The following is a 20,691-nucleotide window of genomic DNA, read 5'->3' as shown; positions in this document are numbered from 1 at the left end:
TTCCACCTTGCTGTTGGTGACATGTTTCACGTGTGCCTTGAGTACACGGAGTGCAGTCATTGCGAGCACTCAAGCCTGAGGAAGGACCCCCGATGGGTTCGAAACTTGTCACCAATAGCGACGAATAATTCACGTGAGTGTAATCGGAAATGAGTCGGAATCGTGAGTGTAAATATTTTGAAATATGTCTCACGAAAGTTTAATTTCGATTGTTACTTGAGACTTACCGGCTAACAGCGCCAGCGCCAGCTTCAGCATGACGAGGGTGGAGTACTTTAGCCCGACACGCTCCTTGGACGAGATCATGGCGAGCTGCAGGACTGACAGCACGCAGAACACGCCGAGCACAGAAGTACCGATCGCTCCGACTACACCCGCTATGTAGACCGCAGCTGGAAATAGACAACATCAATTGTTAATAATCTTTTTCATTAACATTATAATTAAATGAGAACCAAATGTAATTCGTGACAATGAGTTTCTTGGAACTGTACAAAATAACATTTGATGCTTACCAGTTGCTTTTTGTGAAGGAAAATATCGCGAGTAAATCGGAATAATGACTAACAAGTTGTTACCTCTTTGGCATGGAAGGTCAGATGGGATTCGATTTAAGGCAGGCGAATACTGTTTTTCAAGACGCGGAGATTTGTCAAATCGAACCTTTAATAACATGACAATACGGGCACATGACACGATCTATAATCATATACTTAAATGGCGTTATTCTTAAAATCTAATATTAATAAACAACGGTTTGTCATTCTAACTAACAGAAATGTCAAAACGTCAGACACAAATTACAACAAATGATCAATAATCGTCTCTTCCTGTCATGTTTCTGTTTGTTAGAAAGAGAAAACATTTAACACAGATTCGTAAGAGGTTGCTAAGTTTTATGAATAAGGGGGTTTGTCTTGACGTCAAAACTGTGTACAAAAATTAATATTTCCGGTAATACCAGCAACAGGAAAAATTCATTAAGACAGATCCGTAATTTACTTAAAAGGGCGCAATAAAATGGTTTACCTCTCAACTAAATTGACCCTGAATCTAAATCTGAATCATATCAGTTAACCGTTTGACCGCCATAGAAGTTACCTAACCGGTAACCGGTACCGATATTGCTTCATGCATTTCAATAAGAAGTGTTAAGTAGCCGTGGCGTTGAAAGGGTTAATTTCACAACCGACCTTTTTTACATTTTCCTAATATCCATACAGGGACACATCACTTTTAAAACCAATTTACTCAGTACATTCTCAAACAGTTTTCGTTTTTATTTATTGCAGCAAATCAGTAACAACAAGACACCGAATGACACAAAGTTGAACTGAGCGGGCACGAAAACACTTTCATCTTACTTCATTTCACAAAATGACTCACCACATACACTTCAGACTTGAACTACCGAGTTTTCAAGTCACGACTCACTTTCGATACTTGGTGGAATATAGGTGAATACTTTATATATTTTTATGAGACAGTTTATTTAGAATCAGACTAAACTAACTCTGCGTTTCATTCTCATTGACAAAGTGACACATGGTCATCGTTAATGTTAGATTTCTATGAAAATACACTGTCACACAACTTAGACGGACTCTAATAATGTTTAAGTTTTCTTATAAAATGTACCGGTATGTCTACGCCAGACCATCGACTGATTTGGCACATAGGCCTGTGCATCCAATAATGTTAAGGAATTCTGAGTAATATTGTTATCAATATGCACGACACGCGTAACCCGTAGAGTTGCGGTAGGTAAGTAGTCAGGGCAATCCCATGCGTCATTATATTAAGACATCACCTGCTTATTAGTCATTCATTAAAAAAAATATCCTAATCGTAAGCGACAAACGAATTTGCGACAATTATGTATCATTACGGTAATAAGCAGTTAGGTTTTATGATCGTCTCAAAATTCCTTTGATGATGTGAGTGTTTCCGGTGTAATAAAATACATTGCTCTTCTGGGCAGGTTGTTGCTCTTAAGTTATCTCTCAATGCAGAAAGTCGACCTGTGTCTATGTCCATACTTTTTACAAGATTTTCAATGTTAAGTTAAAATTTACAATGTTTGTATTTCTGTACCTATGTAATATTAGATATGTTCGGGTCAAATCTTGCAAGCCAAATTAGATATACTTCCCATTATTTGATTGAGCTTAAACTTAACATACATATGTGAATTGGGTGACAATCGTCGAGCTGATCTGATGATGAACACAGTAAGTGGCCATAGGAACTCTGTGATAAAATAAACGCAACCTCATTGTGTTTGAGTTTATTAGAATAGAATTGTCTTGATGAGTATTAGTTGCCTGTTAAAAAAAAAAAAAAAAAAAATAAATAAATAAAACGTTTATTCACATTTCATGCCTTATAAATATTTACAATATACTTCTGCCAAACCACAGAGTGGTTTGTTGGCAGACGAAGCTCCTATAATATGCAAGCTAGGTAGTCTATATGTTACTTATATTTTTATCTATTTAACCTCTTACCGCATGCGCAGCCCTATCTGGCAGTTATAATATTCAATTCTATTGATAGCTATTAAAGTTTATTTTTAAACAGATATAATACTTTTGTTTACGACATGAAGTAAGGGGTTAACGCTACAATCTGATCATACAGTATAAAAATGCAGTGCATGTATACAATTTATAGCGGTTGTATTTTACCTTTTATTTTATTTAATAGATTATTGCTAAGTTTCTTTTTAAATGTTCGTTTTGTTATCCTTTTGGTCTTCAAATCCGATGGTAACTCGTTATAGATCATAGGGACTAAATATTTTCTACATCTCTGGCCAAAATAATTAGTAAAACTAGGTACTAGCAATTTATTATTATCTCTGTTTCTTACTAACCTTTGATTGACAATAGGTATTTTAAACTCATCATTATACATTTGTTCCATAGCTAAGAATAACGTGACTTTTTCATGAACTGTTAAAATTTTACATTCTAAGAAGAGTTGTTCATAGGTAGTACTTTTACATTTAAATTTAGTTTTTTTGTCAACCATTAATTTCATGAATCTAATCTGCAATGCCCTTATCTTGTCTAGATACGTTTTAAATGTACGACCGTAGCTTGACAGCCCATACGACAATAGTGAATCCACTAGAGCATAGTACACTGCATACATAGTGGCCCTATTTAAAACGAACTTCAGATGGTGGAATTTTACAAGTACTGCTCTTAATTTATTGCATAAGCCATTAACATGTGGCTGCCACGAGAACTTATAGTCTACAAGCAAGCCCAAGTACTTGTATTGTTCCACAACCTGAAGCTCGACACAGCCGCATGCGACCCCGGCCGGCCGCGCACTGTGGAGGCAGTCGAAACTGTGCCCCACAATGCACGGCGGCCTGTACCTATCTCTAGAGTAAGGTGACCGTATGCACATACATTTTGTTTTCGCAATATTAATAATAATACCGTTATCATGTGACCATTTAATAATATTAGTTAAGTCTTCCTGTACTCTATTTTCTATTAGGCCTAGGTCCTTATCCGCGTATATTAGACAGGTGTCATCTGCATACATGTAAACACTACAGTTTTTGACAACATTACACATACTGTTAACATGAACTATGTACCCAACTGGCCCGGTTACCGAGCCGGTCGGCACGCCGCAGGAGACATGCGCAGGCGCGCCGCACTCGCCTCCCACGGCCGTGCGCAAGGTTCGACCCTCGAGGTATGCGCGAAGCCACCCGTGGAGTGGACCCGCGATTCCACACTCTTCCATTGCCTGAAGCAGCTGGTTGTGGCCCAAAGTATCAAAAGCTTTTTTGAAATCAATAAAGACCACAACCACCTGCTTCCGCTGGTCTAGAGCCTCGTTGACCTCGTCAGTAAACCGACCCAGCGCGGTCGCCGTGCTACGCCCTCGACGGAACCCATGTTGCGACTGTGCGATGATATTATTTTTTTCTAAAAAACTACTAATTTGTGCTGTCAAGTATTTTTCTAGTATTTTATTAATGACTGATAAAATGGCAATAGGGCGATAGTTTGTATAATCAGTATATGATCCTTGCTTAAATATATAGACCAATAGTGGGACCGGATTTTTGCCCTATAAGTTTCGATAATTCTAAAGAGTGAAAAGTGATGTTTATCTGTTATGGGACATATTTTTAAGCATATTTGTAATATATGAAGAAAATTTAGAACGAGCGTTAGATATAAATAAGGTATTTATGTATTTTTATTGATGAATTTTGAATATTGAATTAAAGTACAAAATTTAAGCATCGTCTTTTATAATATGTATGAGGCTTTATGCTATCAAATTTTTAGAAAAAAAATCAACGTGCTACTTTGTCAAACTCAAATTAGCTTATTATTTTGTCAATATTGAATTAAAGTTTGAAAAATCCACAATATCATATCTAAATTCTTAAGTTAATAGGCAAGGCAAAAAATTAGAAGAGTAGGATATGTGCTTTACAATTAATATGCGTTTTTTGTCCTGTAAGATCTAATATTGAATTAAAGTCCGTAGAGATAAGTCTATTACTATAAAATAATATATGCAGCCATTTTATGGAAAGGTAGAAATATCTGTGTGTAGCTTGCATTGTAATAGTAAAATCAACTTAAAAAGGCGCGAAATTCATAACCACGCCGCGCTGGTCCGTCAACATGTCGGCTCGGCGCGCGGGAGCCTATCGTAGCCGACCTGGTGAGCGATAGATACCTCGCCCCGCCCGCGCCCCCCGCTCAGCTTCGCAAGCGCTGTTTGTCTTTTCTTTCAAATCATTCATTTGTTTGTTTATCGTGCACATAAATTAGATGCGGACATTACATGAATTTAATTATAGAATAAAAGTTATTATGACTTCAAAATGAGTGAAAAATGTTTGATATGTGTACTGTACTGACTTAGTAACAGAGAAAAAACGAGGAATTGAGCAGTTAATAACTGCGAGCAAATAATCTTTCTTGGTGATGGGAAAGTTAAATATTTCTACGGGAAGGAGGAACTACGTTTCCATAAAAAGTGTAGATTATACATTGAGTCGAAGGCTATACCGGCGTACAAAAGACTAATGGAGGTGGCATCAGAGGGCTTACCGCGTACCACGTTCGACGTGTTGCCTCCCTGTCATACTTACGTACGAATTTACAAGTGCGACAGAGAGGTAACACGTCGAACGTGGTTCGCGATAGGCCCTCAAATGTACAGCCAAGTGACGATGATGAAAATTACATTTTCAAAACTTTTGTCTTTTGGTACCATTGTGTTAGCCGCCTGTACTTACTTTCAACATATATTAGTAGTTTATGTTACTGCTACATAATAAAAGGCATTAAAATACACGAGTGTGGGCTTAGGAAACGAACGAAGTGAGTTTCTTAAAAAGATCACACGAGTGTTTTAATGCCTAATTATCTATTATATTACCTTTAAACGAGCAATTCTTGTATATATATATTTCCGGGATCTCGGAAACGGCTCTAACGATTTTGCTGAAATTTGGTATATGGGGGTTTTTGGGGGTAAACAATCGATCTAGATTAGTCTTATGTTTGGGAAAACGCGTGTTTTCGAGTTTTCATGCGTTTTTCTTTCGACGCAGAATATGGTCGCTAATTTCGTGTTGCCGGCCACTGTCCGTCTGGTCCAGCGGGTTAAGACGCGGACTGCTAAACGAGTGTTACGGGTTCGAATCTCGCCTGGTGACTAACTTTTGTTTTTTTTTATATGTTCAATTTTATATATAATTTTTTAATTTTTATTGTTTTAGACAAGTTTAATTTAGTAAAAGAATGTAGTTAAGATTATCACCTATACACCACCATATTACAATAAATAGTTAATTATAACCGAGCAAAGCTCGGCGCCCAGGTACTGTATAGTTATTGCAGGTAGTTCGCAATCACATTTTTAGCACAGGCATTATAAGAGAGGTATGGGCATTGTAAATGTCATCTGGCTCTGTGTGGTAGGGCACAGCACAGCGGATGTCATTCCAGATCTAGAGCAGAACCCAACTGGGGAAGTACCTCCACCTTACAGAAAATCGCAGCCAAATAACACTAGACCCTACTCATAGTGTTGTGTTCCTGCCGGTGAGTAAGGTTGCCAGAGCTCAACGAGGGGTGGGAGGGTGTTAGGGTCGGCAACGCGCATGTAACTCCTCTGGAGTTGCAGGCGTACATAGGCTACGGATACTGCTTACCATCAGGCAGGCCGTATGCTTGTTTGCCACCGACGTAGTATAAAAATAAATAAAAAAAAACACACACAATTAAAATATTTCATATGACATGTGCTAATTATTTGTCTCAGTGTAAACAAAAATATATCATAATTATGATATCAATTTTCAAATTCAAAATGGCGGACATGTTTTATAACTTATTTTAAGAAATTATGAGTAGTTTAAGACTTTAAAAAGCAAGAAATTGTTTCTTGCTTCTGTTTGTATATGTATCATGTAGTATTTGATGTTTTCATTATTTTTGAAAGTCCTCAGGGTGCCGATTACGAAAATGACATCCATTATGGAACCCAAGATGGCGGACATTCATTTTTCTTAAAAATTGGTATGGGTGTCATCTCCGAGGTTTTTCGAGGTTCCGATTACGAAAATGACGTCCATTTTGCAATCCAAGATGGCGAACATTATTTTTTCTTAAAAATCGATATGGGTGTCATCTCCGAGGTTCCTCGGGGATCCGATTACGAAAATGACGTTCATTTTGAAATCCAAGATGGCGGAAATTATTTTTTCTTAAGTCGATATGGGTGTCATATCCGGGGTTCCTCGGGATTCCGATTACGAAAATGACGTCTATTTTGAAATCCAAGATGGCGGACATTAATTTTTCTTAAAAATCGATTTGGGTGTCATCTCCGAGGTTCCTCGGGGTTCCGATTACGAAAATGACGTTCATTTTGAAATCCAAGATGGCGGACATTAATTTTTCTTAAAAATCGATATGGGTGTCATCTCCGAGGTTCCTCGGGGATCCGATTACGAAAATGACGTTCATTTTGAAATCCAAGATGGCGGAAATTATTTTTTCTTAAGTCGATATGGGTGTCATATCCGAGGTTCCTCGGGATTCCGATTACGAAAATGACGTCTATTTTGAAATCCAAGATGGCGGACATTAATTTTTCTTAAAAATCGATTTGGGTGTCATCTCCGAGGTTCCTCGGGGTTCCGATTACGAAAATGACGTTCATTTTGAAATCCAAGATGGCGGACATTAATTTTTCTTAAAAATCAATATGGGTGTCATCTCCGAGGTACCTCGGGGATCCGATTACGAAAATGACGTTCATTTTGAAATCCAAGATGGCGGAAATTATTTTTTCTTAAAAGTCGATATGGGTGTCATATCCGAGGTTCCTCAGGATTCCGATTACGAAAATGACGTCTATTTTGAAATCCAAGATGGCGGACATTAATTTTTCTTAAAAATCGATATGGGTGTCATCTCCGAGGTTCCTCGGGGTTCCAATTACAAAAATGACGTCAATTTTGGCGGTTCTTGTTGGTGCAGATTTCAAAAATAGAGACCATTTTAGAATTAAAGGTGGTTGATATCACGGCTACACACATCGACACCCATTTCAAAAAGTAGCGTCCGCCATATTTATTTTCAAAATAGATGCCATTTATGAAATCCACACCCCTAAAAACCCAGAAAACAACACCCATGACGACTTTTTCAAAAAAGTGACGTCCGCCATCTTTATTTCCAAAATAGACGTCATTTGTAAAATTAGTACACATACATCATACAACATGAAAACTAAAAACATTTCCATCCTCTTTTGGGCAGTTGTGTAAGTCTGTGATAACCCTAGGTAGGTATGGAGACCTTGAGCGGTGTCGGCATTTACGCAAACATCAAAGGCGTCGGCCCACTGTTACTTTTTACACTGTGCTTTTACTGTGTAAACGAAAACGTCACATGATATATCAAAAGAAAAGTTATTTTATCTTATACCTTTAAACGAGCAATTCTTGTATATATATACATATATATATATATATATATATATATATATATATATATTTCTGTGATCTCGGAAACGGCTCTAACGATTTCGCTGAAATTTGGTATATAGGGGTTTTTGTGGGTATACAATCTATCTAGATTAGTCTTATGTTTGGGAAAACGCGTGTTTTCGAGTTTTCATACGTTTTTCTTTCGACGCAGAATATGGTGACTAATTTCGTGTTGCCGGCCACTGTCCGTTTGGTCCAGCGGGTTAAGACGCGGACTGCTAAACGAGTGTTACGGGTTCGAATCTCGCCCGGTGACTAACTTTTGTTTTTTTTTTATATGTTCAAGTTTATATATAATTTTTTAATTTTTATTGTTTTACACAAGTTTAATTTAGTAAAAAAAAAATGACCTATGTAATAAGAAAAATCGACAATACATGGCGTTACTCTGTGACAAGTGCTGTAAGGTTAAAATCGATTGTAAATAATACTAATTGTCAGTTCACATTTTACTTTTTAAGTTTATGTAGATTATCACCACCATATTACAATAAATAGTTATAACCGAGCAAAGCTCGGTCGCCCAGGTACTAATATTACTAACTGTACTAGGTTGCCTTTTTAACAAGTTGGTCCAGTCCATGGTTGCCTACATTTTATATAAAAATCGGTTAATCTAGGCGACCATTAACTGGACCAACTTTTTTAATACGGCAACTTTCAAATAAGCTTTCATTTGATATATCATACGATGAAATAACAAACAAAAAAACTATCCGTACGCAATCTTACAAGGCAACCTACTTGAAATGTATCACTGTGAATTTTGTTTTACATTTATTTCTTATCAGAAATAAATAACATGAGGGTGCATATACCTTATAACGTATCTCTATATAACTATCGGTTATCAATATTAGCATTAGCGGTTAACAACAACATTCCCCTTAAAACAAATAACTATCGCGAGGAAAATACCAAGTCCAAACATCTGAAAAAAATCGGGAAAGAAAAGCTGCAACTGGCTTTTAAAATGGTACAAGGAAGGGTGGTCATCTGTATGAGAATGTGTTTTTTTGTCTCTATTTGACCCAATGGTTGACTGGTAGAGAATGCCTTTTGGCATTAAGTCCGCCATTTGTGTTTTTTTTTTTGTTTGTGCAATAAAGTTTAAATAAATAAATAATATTCATGTAACGCGATAACGAATTCTACGTGAACGAAACCGCGGGCAATACCTATTATAGTAACAACAAAATAACAATTTTCCATTGCTATTAATTTAAAACACGCTTACCGTAGACGCAGTCAAGGGCACCCCGCTCCCCACTACCGTTGTTCGCTGCCTCCTGCCACAGCGCGCGGCGCGCGCAAACTTGCCGCGCGTTTGAAACGTAACGTATTTATATAAGCAAGGAATGCATACATATCAGTAATGAGTGTCGCCGTGATTTTATATTTCTAAATTTTTGTTTAGTAACTGAGATCATTGTTGATGATCGATTATTATTAACTCTACAAACTTTAATTCAATATCAGCTATACTGCTTAACCTGAAATCAATATCTAGACAAGCACATTGTCTACATGTCTAACTTTTTACTAGAATACTAAGTTGATCGATAATATCGTAATTTTGCAATATCAGCAACTCTAATTCTATATTTACAAAATAACTCGTGTTTTTACGTTTACCAGAAAGCAGCTGTTCCAGATTTCTAAAAACTGAAAATTGTACATAAATTGAAGTGTTATTCGATATGCTAAAGTTTTCTGTAACTTTAATTCTATATTTACTTAGTTATTAGCAAAAATTAAAATATTTAAATATAACCGAAAGCTCAATCTTAAAATTTCTAACTTTTTACCAAAGTATTATTTAACATACTCCCAATGACATTTAAAAAAAAGAAAAAACTTTAATATTATCGAAACCCATTTTTGTTCAACCGCTGGTCTAATAGGCCTTATTATTGCTGCTTTTAATAGCTCTGGGTACATAGCTTTTGTTACACACATATTAATAAATTTTGCCAACACCGGACTAATTTTTTCACTTAAATATTTTACATCTCGAACTCTGATCTGATCTAATCCAGGCGACTTTTTTTCACTTAAATTATGAATAATTTTCTTTATATCGTTAGATTGCGCCTTAACAAACCTTAATGATACTTGACTATTGTTTATATACTTTGACCTATCTAAGAACTTGACATTACAGTTATGCCTTATATTCAATATTTCCTTAGTGAAAGTTTCCGAGAATTTATTACAGATATTCAAGATGGTATCATTTTTTGCTAAATATTTTTGTATTATTCTATCTATGCTCAATTTTTCCGTCCCTGTCCACAGATTAATTTTTTCCCATATTTTCCTAGGATTGTTATTACAGTGTTTTAACTCTTCCTGCCTATACTTATTTTTAGCTTTATTTATACATTTGTTGACCCTATTCCTATATCTATTATATAGCAGTCTTAGGTTCATATCGTTAGGACTAATTTTCCACCTTTTAAATAACTTATCTCTTACTATTAACATTTTTTTAATACTTTTATTCATCCATGTTTTATCTATGCGTCTACCAGGCGTTTTTTGTTTTTTAGAGTCATTGTAAACACTAGAAAAAGCTGAGCATAACTTATCATACAATTGTAGTGGACACTCGCAGTAAGTCAGTTCTTTCCAATTAACACTGTCAAGTAGATTTTTTACTGTTTTTTCACATAAAATAGTCACAGGTGCTTGCTTACTAGTCTGTGCAGGGTCAACGACCTCGATACTCACTCCGATAGGATAATGGTCAGATACCTTGGTGGTGAGGACGTACGCGGACACAGGCCGCCCGCACCGGGTGCGCACCCACGCGTGGTCTATGCAGGTGCGGGTCACGTGGCCGCCGTACACCTCCTCGCGGGTCACGTCACTGATGGCGCATTCTAATCCTAACTCACACATGTTGTCCCTGTACTGGTTAATGACGTTGCCTGAGCTGACTTCATTCATGAGATCTATATTTGTATCGCCGATCATTATTAACTCCTGTCCAGTAGGTATTTTTGAGAGCACTTGATGTATATCTGTCACAAATCCATGTTTGTTTGTTTTCGGTGGTCTATATACGACGGTCAGCTGTTTTTTATCCCGAGAAAGTTCTCCGTATATTATCTTACTGTAGTTAGATTTAATTATAGATGCCGAGAAGCTAATACTCTTTCTTACATATACCAGTATTCCTCCTCCCCTGGATGTCTCTCTTGTCGTTATATATGTATCATAGTCCTCCAGTTTATACATCGGCAATTCTTGTTCTCTTATATTAACCTCTGTAAGCGCAATTACATCTATTTTCGCCATACACCCGCTTAGTAATAATTGTAGCTCGTTAAAGTTTTTCCTTAATGATCTTATATTGATGTGAATGATATGTAAACTTAGTTTATATAGTTTTATTTCATTGTTCCATACTTCTAAGTTCTCGTACTTTTTGTAGCTTATATTAGACGTAATATGTGTAGATTCGTCGTCGAATTTGAATATTAGATAACATCCTATTTACCTCAATGTTACAATTTAAAGGAACCGTTTCAGATATAAGTATAAGTACGTCACTTCTCATCATTTAATAATGAATCTATGTCGTTGAGGGAGCGGACCACTTTTATCTTCGCGTCAGCTGGGTCATCTTTCCTTATCAGCACCTTGCCGTTCTGCACCCATACATACTTATAAGTAGGTTTCAATTCATTCTTTGCCGTCCACAACAAGTTACGTGTATACTTAGTTAAATCCTCATTTATGTATATAAAGTCTTTGTTGCCATTCTCAAATACGTCATCATTGCAGAGCTTTATTGTTTTTCTAGCGGCCAGCCACTGGTCGCGAGCCGCCCGCGATGCCATGGTGATAACAACGGGCCGCGGGCGCGGCTTGCTCGAGCGACCCTCACTTTGCTGGTTAGCGGTTGCTAATCTAACAGCGGCGGGTTTTACGCCTACCCGCTGTATCTCTCGAATTTGCCCGGCATCTACTCCAAACTTGCGGGCTAACTGCTGTATAGCATTATCCAGCATGACGCCATCTTTGTCCTCCAGGCCAACTATCTCCACATTCTTCTCTTTCTCTTTAGTTTCCAACCATGTTACCCGCTCTTCCAGAGCCCGATTGCATGTCTCCAGGTGGTTGTTCCTATGCTCCAGTGTCTTTATTCTGTTGTTCGATTTGTCCCGATCCTCGATAAGTTCTTGATATTTTGCGGAGTAAAAACTTATGTCGTTAGACATATCTTCGAGGGTTTTTTCCATTTTGTATACGACAGACAGCTTTTCGTTGACCTCTCTCAACACTTTTTCCATCGTTATTTTGGAAGAATCAGTATTTGTACTCGATTGAGGCTTTACAGGTGTTTGGCAGTCTGCACATATCTCAGTCTCGTTAAAGCCTTTTATTTTTGCGGCACATTTTTTGTGAAAAGCACCCTCACATATGCCTTTACAACGGGATATATTATCGCTTTTGATTTTAGCTAACGATAATTTGCACTCCTTACACTGCACCATCATCAAGGGACATTAAAAAATACAATCTCGTAAGTATCAAAAATGTCATTTTTGACAAATAACTTTTTTGAATCAAAATGTCGCTAAGTTCACAGTGTTAGCGTGCACTGAAGAGGATAATATGAGTACATATTCGGGTCATATTTCAAGGCTGCCCATAGTGTTTACATGTTTCAGGTAATTTGCGACAGTTGACAATAAGTAATGTTGAGTAATGTAGAGCAAAGCATTAGCTCAGCTGAATTTGCATGAAAATTACATAATACTAAATGAGTTTGACCAGACTAGTAGGTACATTTACGATGGCTGTTTTACCACTTATGTTTGTTTCAATATTTGAGTATTCCTTTTCAATTCTAATCTAAGCTTTGATATTGGATTAGGAAAGAAAGAAATAAATGTATACAGTTTTTTAATACAACAAAGTGAGAGGTAGTCATTTTAAACGTCATTTTCATAGAAATTTCATACTGAGCTTGGTCCGACTATAGTCGAGTCGAAAGTCGACCAACTGATATCAGTTCTCTGCATAACTTCAGTCATATAGGGTGAAATCTTAAGAAACTTATACACATATGCCGCGCTCTGGTTTTTTTTCTGATCCTCCAACGTTATCGAAGTGTATGTTAAGCTTACTCATTCATTCCAGTTCTCGCATTTATTCTTCTCGCACTTTCATGCTGCATACTATCTTTCATTCATCCTTCATCTTTCACGACTGTCTTCTGGATGAGATTCCCAGCTAAGCTATTCTGTCTACTCTTATTTCGACTGGGATTTTTGTGGCAGTGTTAGAGAGAGCTTAACCGAAATTCACAAACGACCGACGAAAGAAACATAGTCTATGATGAATGAATGATGAATGGTGGTCAACGGTTTTATAGCCTGAAAGTATGCTGTGGTGTACCATCAATTGTTAGGCCACAGCAGGTTATTGTCATATAACCATAACCCGGTTACATTAGAGATTTGAGCCCACAAATTCGTTGCAGTCTAGCCTTAATAAAAATAAAAAATACCACGTCGGTGGCAAACAATACGGCCGAAGCAAAGCAATCACCGTAGCCTATGGACGCCTGCAACACCAGACCCTCTAGCATGACTTGCGTTCTCGCGCGTGACTCCATACATCTAGCGCGACTACAAGTATGGAAACGCAAGTCATGATAGAGGGTCAGATATTACATGCGCGTTGCCGACCCTTTAAAAACGTATACACTCCTTTTTTGAAGAACTCCATACTGTAGACCCTCGGGAATACCTCGGCAGGAAGCTCATTACACAGCCGAAGCGGCCGCGGAAGGAAATTCCTCTTAAACCGCACAGTACGTGATCATTTGGGTTAGGAGATAGTAAGACGACACAGAATCTACTTATAACCTAAAGGTATATAACGGTGCTAAAGTAGTATATACATTTACACAGGTGACCTGGCAATAGCGTTTTAACGAATCAGCTATTGCTTAGGTAAATATACGCGGCGGATGATATTTATTAGAAATATTGTTCGACGTTCCAACAGTGTATTTGCAGATCAGACAAAACTTGCGGGCAGACCATCCAGCCAAACGGGGTATCCCATCGTCTTGTCAAATTACATTTGACGTTTAAACCTGGGACGCAGCGACTCCACTTTCTTACTAATCCAGGCTACCCTTGTATAATAACATAGTCACTTTCCCGCGCATGTGCAGTTTAAACATGGACTCCATAGCAATCTGCTCTACCGACAGTGGCATCATTCGCGGCGGCGGTCGCGATTAGCACCGAGATATTTAAGATACCATGCACTTTATATATTTTATCGCACTCATGTAATTCATGTTTTAGCTTCAGCTGAACGTCATCTAATGTCATGCTATTAAAAAGCAAGTAGCGGTCACCGAGACAATAGCGTGGCATTGACAACATCAGTCATAAAGTAATTGTCCATTATCTCTGATATACCGTGTAGAAGATACGAGGAAAACTGACGAAGGTAAACGGTTACAGGAAATGCGCTTCTTGCTATGTAGAAGGAAGATGCATTACGAAGTTAATGTTCGTAGTTTACATATTTTAGACGGTTTTCTTTGGAGAAACAACATTAACAAAATGTATTAAGATTATGATGAAGTCGACGGCAGCCTTTACTAAACCTACATACTGGATCTACTTTATCTATACGGGTGTTTATTTAATAGTCACCTTCAATAATTTACGGGGTGAATATATAGGTAGCTCAACGAGGGGGGGGGCGGGTTTAGGCTCAACGAGGGGGGGCGGGTTTAGGGTCGGCAACGCGCATGTAACTCCTCTGGAGTTGCAGGCGTACATAGGCTACGGAGACTTCTTACCATCAGGCGGCCCGTATGCTTGTTTGCCACCGACGTAGCATTAAAAAAAAGGTCATATTGAGTAACTTTTACTATGGGACCAACCCCAAAAATACAAAAAAATTGCCTGTTTTATACATTTTGTCTGTGTGACCTTGACATTTTCTATGGGGGAGTAATTTTTTTTTTCGGGGTTTGTCCCGTATTAAAAGTTGCTCCGTATGATCAATATAAACGGGCCGTAAATTTTTGCAGGTGACTAAATTAATACCCTGTATGTCAAACCGAACTAGGTGTATTATTCGAAAGGGGGGTTGGGTTTCAAATTAATTACGAATGGATGGAATAGATAGCACAATTCGAAGCCTAATTAACCTTTAATTAACCTCTTCATTAATTGTGAATGATTATTAATACTTCTTTTCATTTAATGAAATAAGCAACAGAACTTTTAATTTCAATACTGCAGATACCTACGCTTAGCGAGGCAAGGTAATAAAATGCAGTCAATCTTGTGGAATTTTAATGAAAACTATTGGTTGCTCGCGTGCTGCCAAATCGAATCAGTGACGTCATACCGGACTGGTTTTGTGTCTAGCTCGGACAATAACTTATTATAATAAACGGTATATTGGCAATATTGGAATGTATACTAAAACGTAGGTATATAAAAAAATAAAACCTCGTAGCATGAATTGAATATGTTTTTAAATAAACATTGATATAGACGGTCTTCCCCACATTGACCTTATGTTTTTTTGCTTTGAAATGTCTGCTGTCTATCTATTATGGTTCTTGAGATACGGCCAGACAGACGGATAGCGAAAGCTTAGTATTAGGGATGCTAGCACAGGCAGAGCAGGGATACCATGTAAACGTTTTTTTTTTATATACTACGTCAGTGGCAAACATGCATACGGCCCGCCCGATGGTAAGCAGTCTCCGTAGCCTATGTACGCCGGCAACTCCAGAGGAGTTACATGCGCGTTGCCGACCCTAATGGAGAGGGGTAACGCAGGTTTTTTCTTGCTAGGGATAAAACTAGATCAGAGGTCTCCAAATTACCGCCAGTAAAAGGGAAGCGGGAGAACCCAACGCCTGGCCATGACCCTCGAGACAAAATGTTTGGAACTCTCTGAGCTGGATGATTTACAGCTTTGGTATGACAGCGATTAAAACTCAGCTTTAATATGAAAATATCTGCAGATTGACAAAAAATCATTTAACAATCTCTATTGTCGAAAATATAATGTAAGTACTTAGGAGCCTTTTCAAATTGATAACCATATATTTCCGTATCTTATAGCATAGACAGTTTCATATTCCCTCGGGGAACCTGATATTTTCCCCAGTCTACCGACGTATAATGAAGTTGGAAACGTAGCAAAACCTGTAGAACTTATGCTGATAATATAATCAACTTTATTACTGAAACCGTTATTCGAATAGGTGCATTTCAATAAGGATTCCGCAGAAGAACCGGTTATATCTATATCTTAAACATATTGTGTACCTGTGTTGGCGTGAGCGTGGCAAACAACTATACGTGTTGGTTCCATTTATGTCGTAATGTCAATGTCAATTTTATTGTTTTGCTGATGTCATAATTAGTTAATAGAATGAGGATGAACTACGTAGGAAATAAAGTTACAATACCCTAGTATGCTTAATGTTAAGTCCTGCGTATTAATGATTTTTGACAGTTAATAACTTATATCACTATACTTTTAATTGGCGATTAGTGAATAGTGTCATACATTTTAAGATCCTGCTTCGTCTGTAGGTTCGTATATTTCCTCCTTAAATCAACTTATTATTGCCTCCAAATACCACTGGTATAGTTATTTTCTTACTCTCTCGAGCTTCATTATATTTATTCTACTGAGTAGAAACTTTTTTCTAAGTCCATTCCTAAACAATTTAAAAAGTTTCGCCAAAGTTTGTATTGTAAGAATGAGAAAATACATTGTAAACAAATTCGCCATCACAACACATAGGTAAACTAAAGAACATAATCAATGATTCAACATAAAATTATACAAGTATCAAATTAAATGCAGTTACTATTGATACTGCAAGACGTGACTCACAGAGACGTGCAAAAATGCCGTCTGACTTTAACGTGTCTGTTGAACTATAGTACCTGCTTACATTTATTTACTAACTCTCTAATAGTCGTGAGGTTCATCACGACCATGGTATTATCTAGACCAGTTGGCGTTTAGCACTAGGCTGGCCACTTACAAAAGTTGCGAACACATTAGGAGAGATACCGTTAAAGACTAGATGTCGTTAAGGCTGGGACTTAATTCTGGTTTTCTTTTCTAATGGGTTTTTTGTACTAGAATGTCTAGAACGCTAACTTTATCGTCATTTCGAGTTCAGCTAACTCAAGTTACTTAAGATTTATCTGCAACGTTTTCTATATTAACAAAAACGAACTAAAGTGGAGTTAAAATAGAAATTGCGGATAATGTAAATAAACCAATTTACCTTCATTACTTTGTAATCTCGCACCGGCCAACCCACTGAGAAGGTGCCATGGAAATAACATCTGTGCACGCTGGATGTTGTGTTGATCTAGTACCAACCAACTCTATTGCACAATTTTTTCACAAAGGTTTACTTTTTATGTATTCTTAGTATAAGTAAACTGTTATCTTTTATTAAATAAGCTGCATCCTGTCTAGTAAGTCTGTACATGGTAAAATCATTCAAACCATACGTTGCTGCAGGCGCCAGACGTATTGTAATTCACTATATGACTAGACGCACTACGCCTATGTCTATATAGGCATATTCCTATCAATCAGTCATTCAATGGAATCAAAGGCCGGTTAAGTAAGGTGTGTACTTAGGTGGTATTTAGAATTAGATAAAGCAAACTGACTTGCGGGTAAGTATTTAAAGATACGAGTATTATATGATCACAGCTATATTTTTGTTAATATTAGTGAATTTTGTTTTGGTAGCATTATCATACTGTAGTCCTGTAGGGTTTTCTAGGTGTACGTAACCAGCTAAATTAAACCAGTGGCTCCAATACTAGGCACTTATTTTGGTTCCCCTCCTGAATGTTACACCGTCCTTACTGTTTACTGACATTTTGTAAACCTTATTGCAAATACGTAAGGTCCTCAATAAACAAATTATGTTTCTGTTAGTTCTCACTTGCGCTCAGTAACCAATACATGGGCTGCAAGGCAGGTGACAGAGGCGCGTTGCATCTGATTAGATTACTGAGTGACTCATATGTCCCTGATCTATAACCTGAGGCATGCAGAGCTAAATCAGACCATTGTTGCTGGTACGTGGCCGGGATTCAGTATGATTGCATAAGGTTAGACGATTGCGTGGTTTTGGAAAAAGTTATGGTATGACGCCAATAATAGCATATTTAGCAAAATAGGTAAGTACTTAGACGGCTCTCTGGATTAATAAAACAATACAATCGGTGGTTGGCTGTAAAACTAAGCTTATCATGTAATCGAAATACCTAAATCTGATCGACACTTTTTCTACCTTGTACAATAGGTATGATTAGTCACGAGAGAACGTATAAAAGGTAAAATATTAATTAGAATATAAGATTTTCAATTCGATTGAGGAGGAGCAAATAGCTATTTTCTTTAACACTGTATAGTATATTAATTAATAGATAGATAGATACAATACTATGTTTTCCTACTATTAGGTAGATATTTATTAGTTCTCATTAATCAATGTCATGTCATAAGCATGAATCTAATATTAGTGCTATTAAATCCAGAGCACGTAAAATCGGCTGGAAGCTTATTTTTAGGTCGGCCTTCAGAACGTATAGCCCTAGATTCAGTGCAAGGGCATCTTACAAATCAGATGCTGGATGCGTTGGTACTTGAACGTTTGTGGAGTATTGCGTAGGAATCCACAACAAGTAACTAGGCATCACTGATGATAGGTAAAAATGGTTAAATCACTATACAATTTCACTACGTATTTTTTGACTTAAGAGAGCCGAGAGGAAAATACGAGTCATGGCAGAATAGGCCCCATTATGCCAATGAACACGTTATGCGTAAAAAAAGCAATCTGCTATATGAGATGATATTATCGTTTGAGTCATGAACTTAAAAAAAATCTCATATTAATCTAATATTGATTTCTGACACTGACAAGTGCGGCGAGATGTACAGATATCAATAATAAATCAATAACAGATTAAGATGTGATTAGATAACATATTAAAGTTCACATGTCTTAGATAAATCTGTCTTATACAGAAACACAAATGTCTACGTAAAATTTGACTACCGTTTTCGCACTGCGTCACATTTCCGTGTCAAATAAGTTGATTCATATTAACTTATTTGTAAATAAAAAGTTGTGGATCATTCACCTAGCCTTGATGTTGTAATGATTTATGTTGTTACTGGACATGGACAACAGTCCATCAGCATCCTGATCTGGGAAATCATTTTGTGGTATTTGAACATATTGTCTGCTTATCATGTGTTTTAGCCATGTTGTTTATGTAACAACACATTATAAACAATGTTTGTTTCTTCAATGGATTCTGATGTTTGATCATCATATGATGTTTTTTCAAGTTTTGCACCATTTTGGTATAATTTAAATTTTTAGTTCGTTGAGTAATAGTAACAACGTTAACACTATACGTGGACACACATTACACAAGGGTATCACCGTAAGCAACGGATGTATACTTTAAACACGTTATTTGTACCGTCTCCACCGTTTAGCCATAAGGAAACATTCACACGAAATAGTAGATAATACCGCAACAATGACACCCCAATATGGATAACTGTGTTGAGGTGAATCGTAATCTGTGAAACACCTGTGTTTAGATTCTTGAATTAGTATGCCGACGGTGTTTACTGCAGTTCTGTATATGTCGCGCCATTGTCGTATTGTGAACTAACAAATGATGATTAGATACAGTAAGTGACTTTGTTAATTATTGCTGCATTTTGCGACCCATTCGAGGTGGTCATTGGCTATTATGAAGTTTAGTTGCAAGAGTTGCCAGTATATTTATAACATTAGTACTTGCGTCTACCGATACTGAACAACATAATTGAACTTTAGTAATAAACAATTTTTTTTTTTCAATATGAAAAAAAAGTTTTGAATTGTATAATTTAAGCTCTTTCAAACGATACTTATTTTCCTGTACCCCTAGTTACAAATTCACCGTATATCGCTGTATTCTCGCTTTAATGTCGTTTTGTATGAAGAGAAGTGCCGATGAGATATTCGATTAGGTAGTAGTTTTGCAGAAAGCGGTCAATTTTATTTTTATAATTAATGCAGATCAAAAACATTGAGATTATGGTCCATTATCGAATGGTTTTAACAACTTTCTCGAGAACTGCGGTTCCTTTGGATGTATTCATCCAAAGAATACAATCAGGGCCTTTCTACTTTTATCGCCACAACGATCTGTCTTCACCGTTTGACGTATTATTCGTGACTTAACGATTTACTAAAAATAAAACATAATACAACTCTGTTTAAATAGAAAATGAAATAGTGAATTGATAGAAAGTGTTCTGCACTGAGATAGGGAATAAATTGATTATTTGGTAGTGCTAATTTGAGCAGATAATCAATTATTAAATATACCAGAAAAACTACCTCTTTAGTAAGTTTATGATGTAAAATAGAACTTGTCTTACGTTTCTGGTGCAGAAGGGTAGGGAGTTACCGTTACATTTATATAAACATATCTAATGAAGCCCTTTATCCCGTACTATCACCAATTAATTGTACTTTGACTCGTACTCCTCAAGGTTAATTTTAAATAACCGCATGC

At 36.9% G+C, this 20,691-nt stretch overlaps 1 protein-coding gene across 2 annotated transcripts in view; it reads right to left on the bottom strand.

The window, feature by feature from the left end:
• The window catches only part of LOC133524999 (uncharacterized), a 70,198-nt gene that overhangs the window by 9,258 nt on the left and 40,249 nt on the right, over nt 1-20,691 (bottom strand). For both annotated transcript variants that reach the window (XM_061861184.1, XM_061861185.1), the window contains one exon: nt 228-392. In XM_061861184.1, coding sequence (XP_061717168.1) covers nt 228-392 — 165 coding nt within the window. The remainder of the gene's footprint in view (nt 1-227; nt 393-20,691) is intronic.

This window comes from Cydia pomonella, chromosome 14 (genome assembly GCF_033807575.1).
Source record: "Cydia pomonella isolate Wapato2018A chromosome 14, ilCydPomo1, whole genome shotgun sequence".
In the NCBI taxonomy this organism is placed as follows: Eukaryota; Metazoa; Arthropoda; class Insecta; order Lepidoptera; family Tortricidae; genus Cydia; species Cydia pomonella.
The sequence above is the reverse complement of the archived record's forward strand: the minus strand, read 5'-3'. Positions and strand labels throughout refer to the sequence as shown.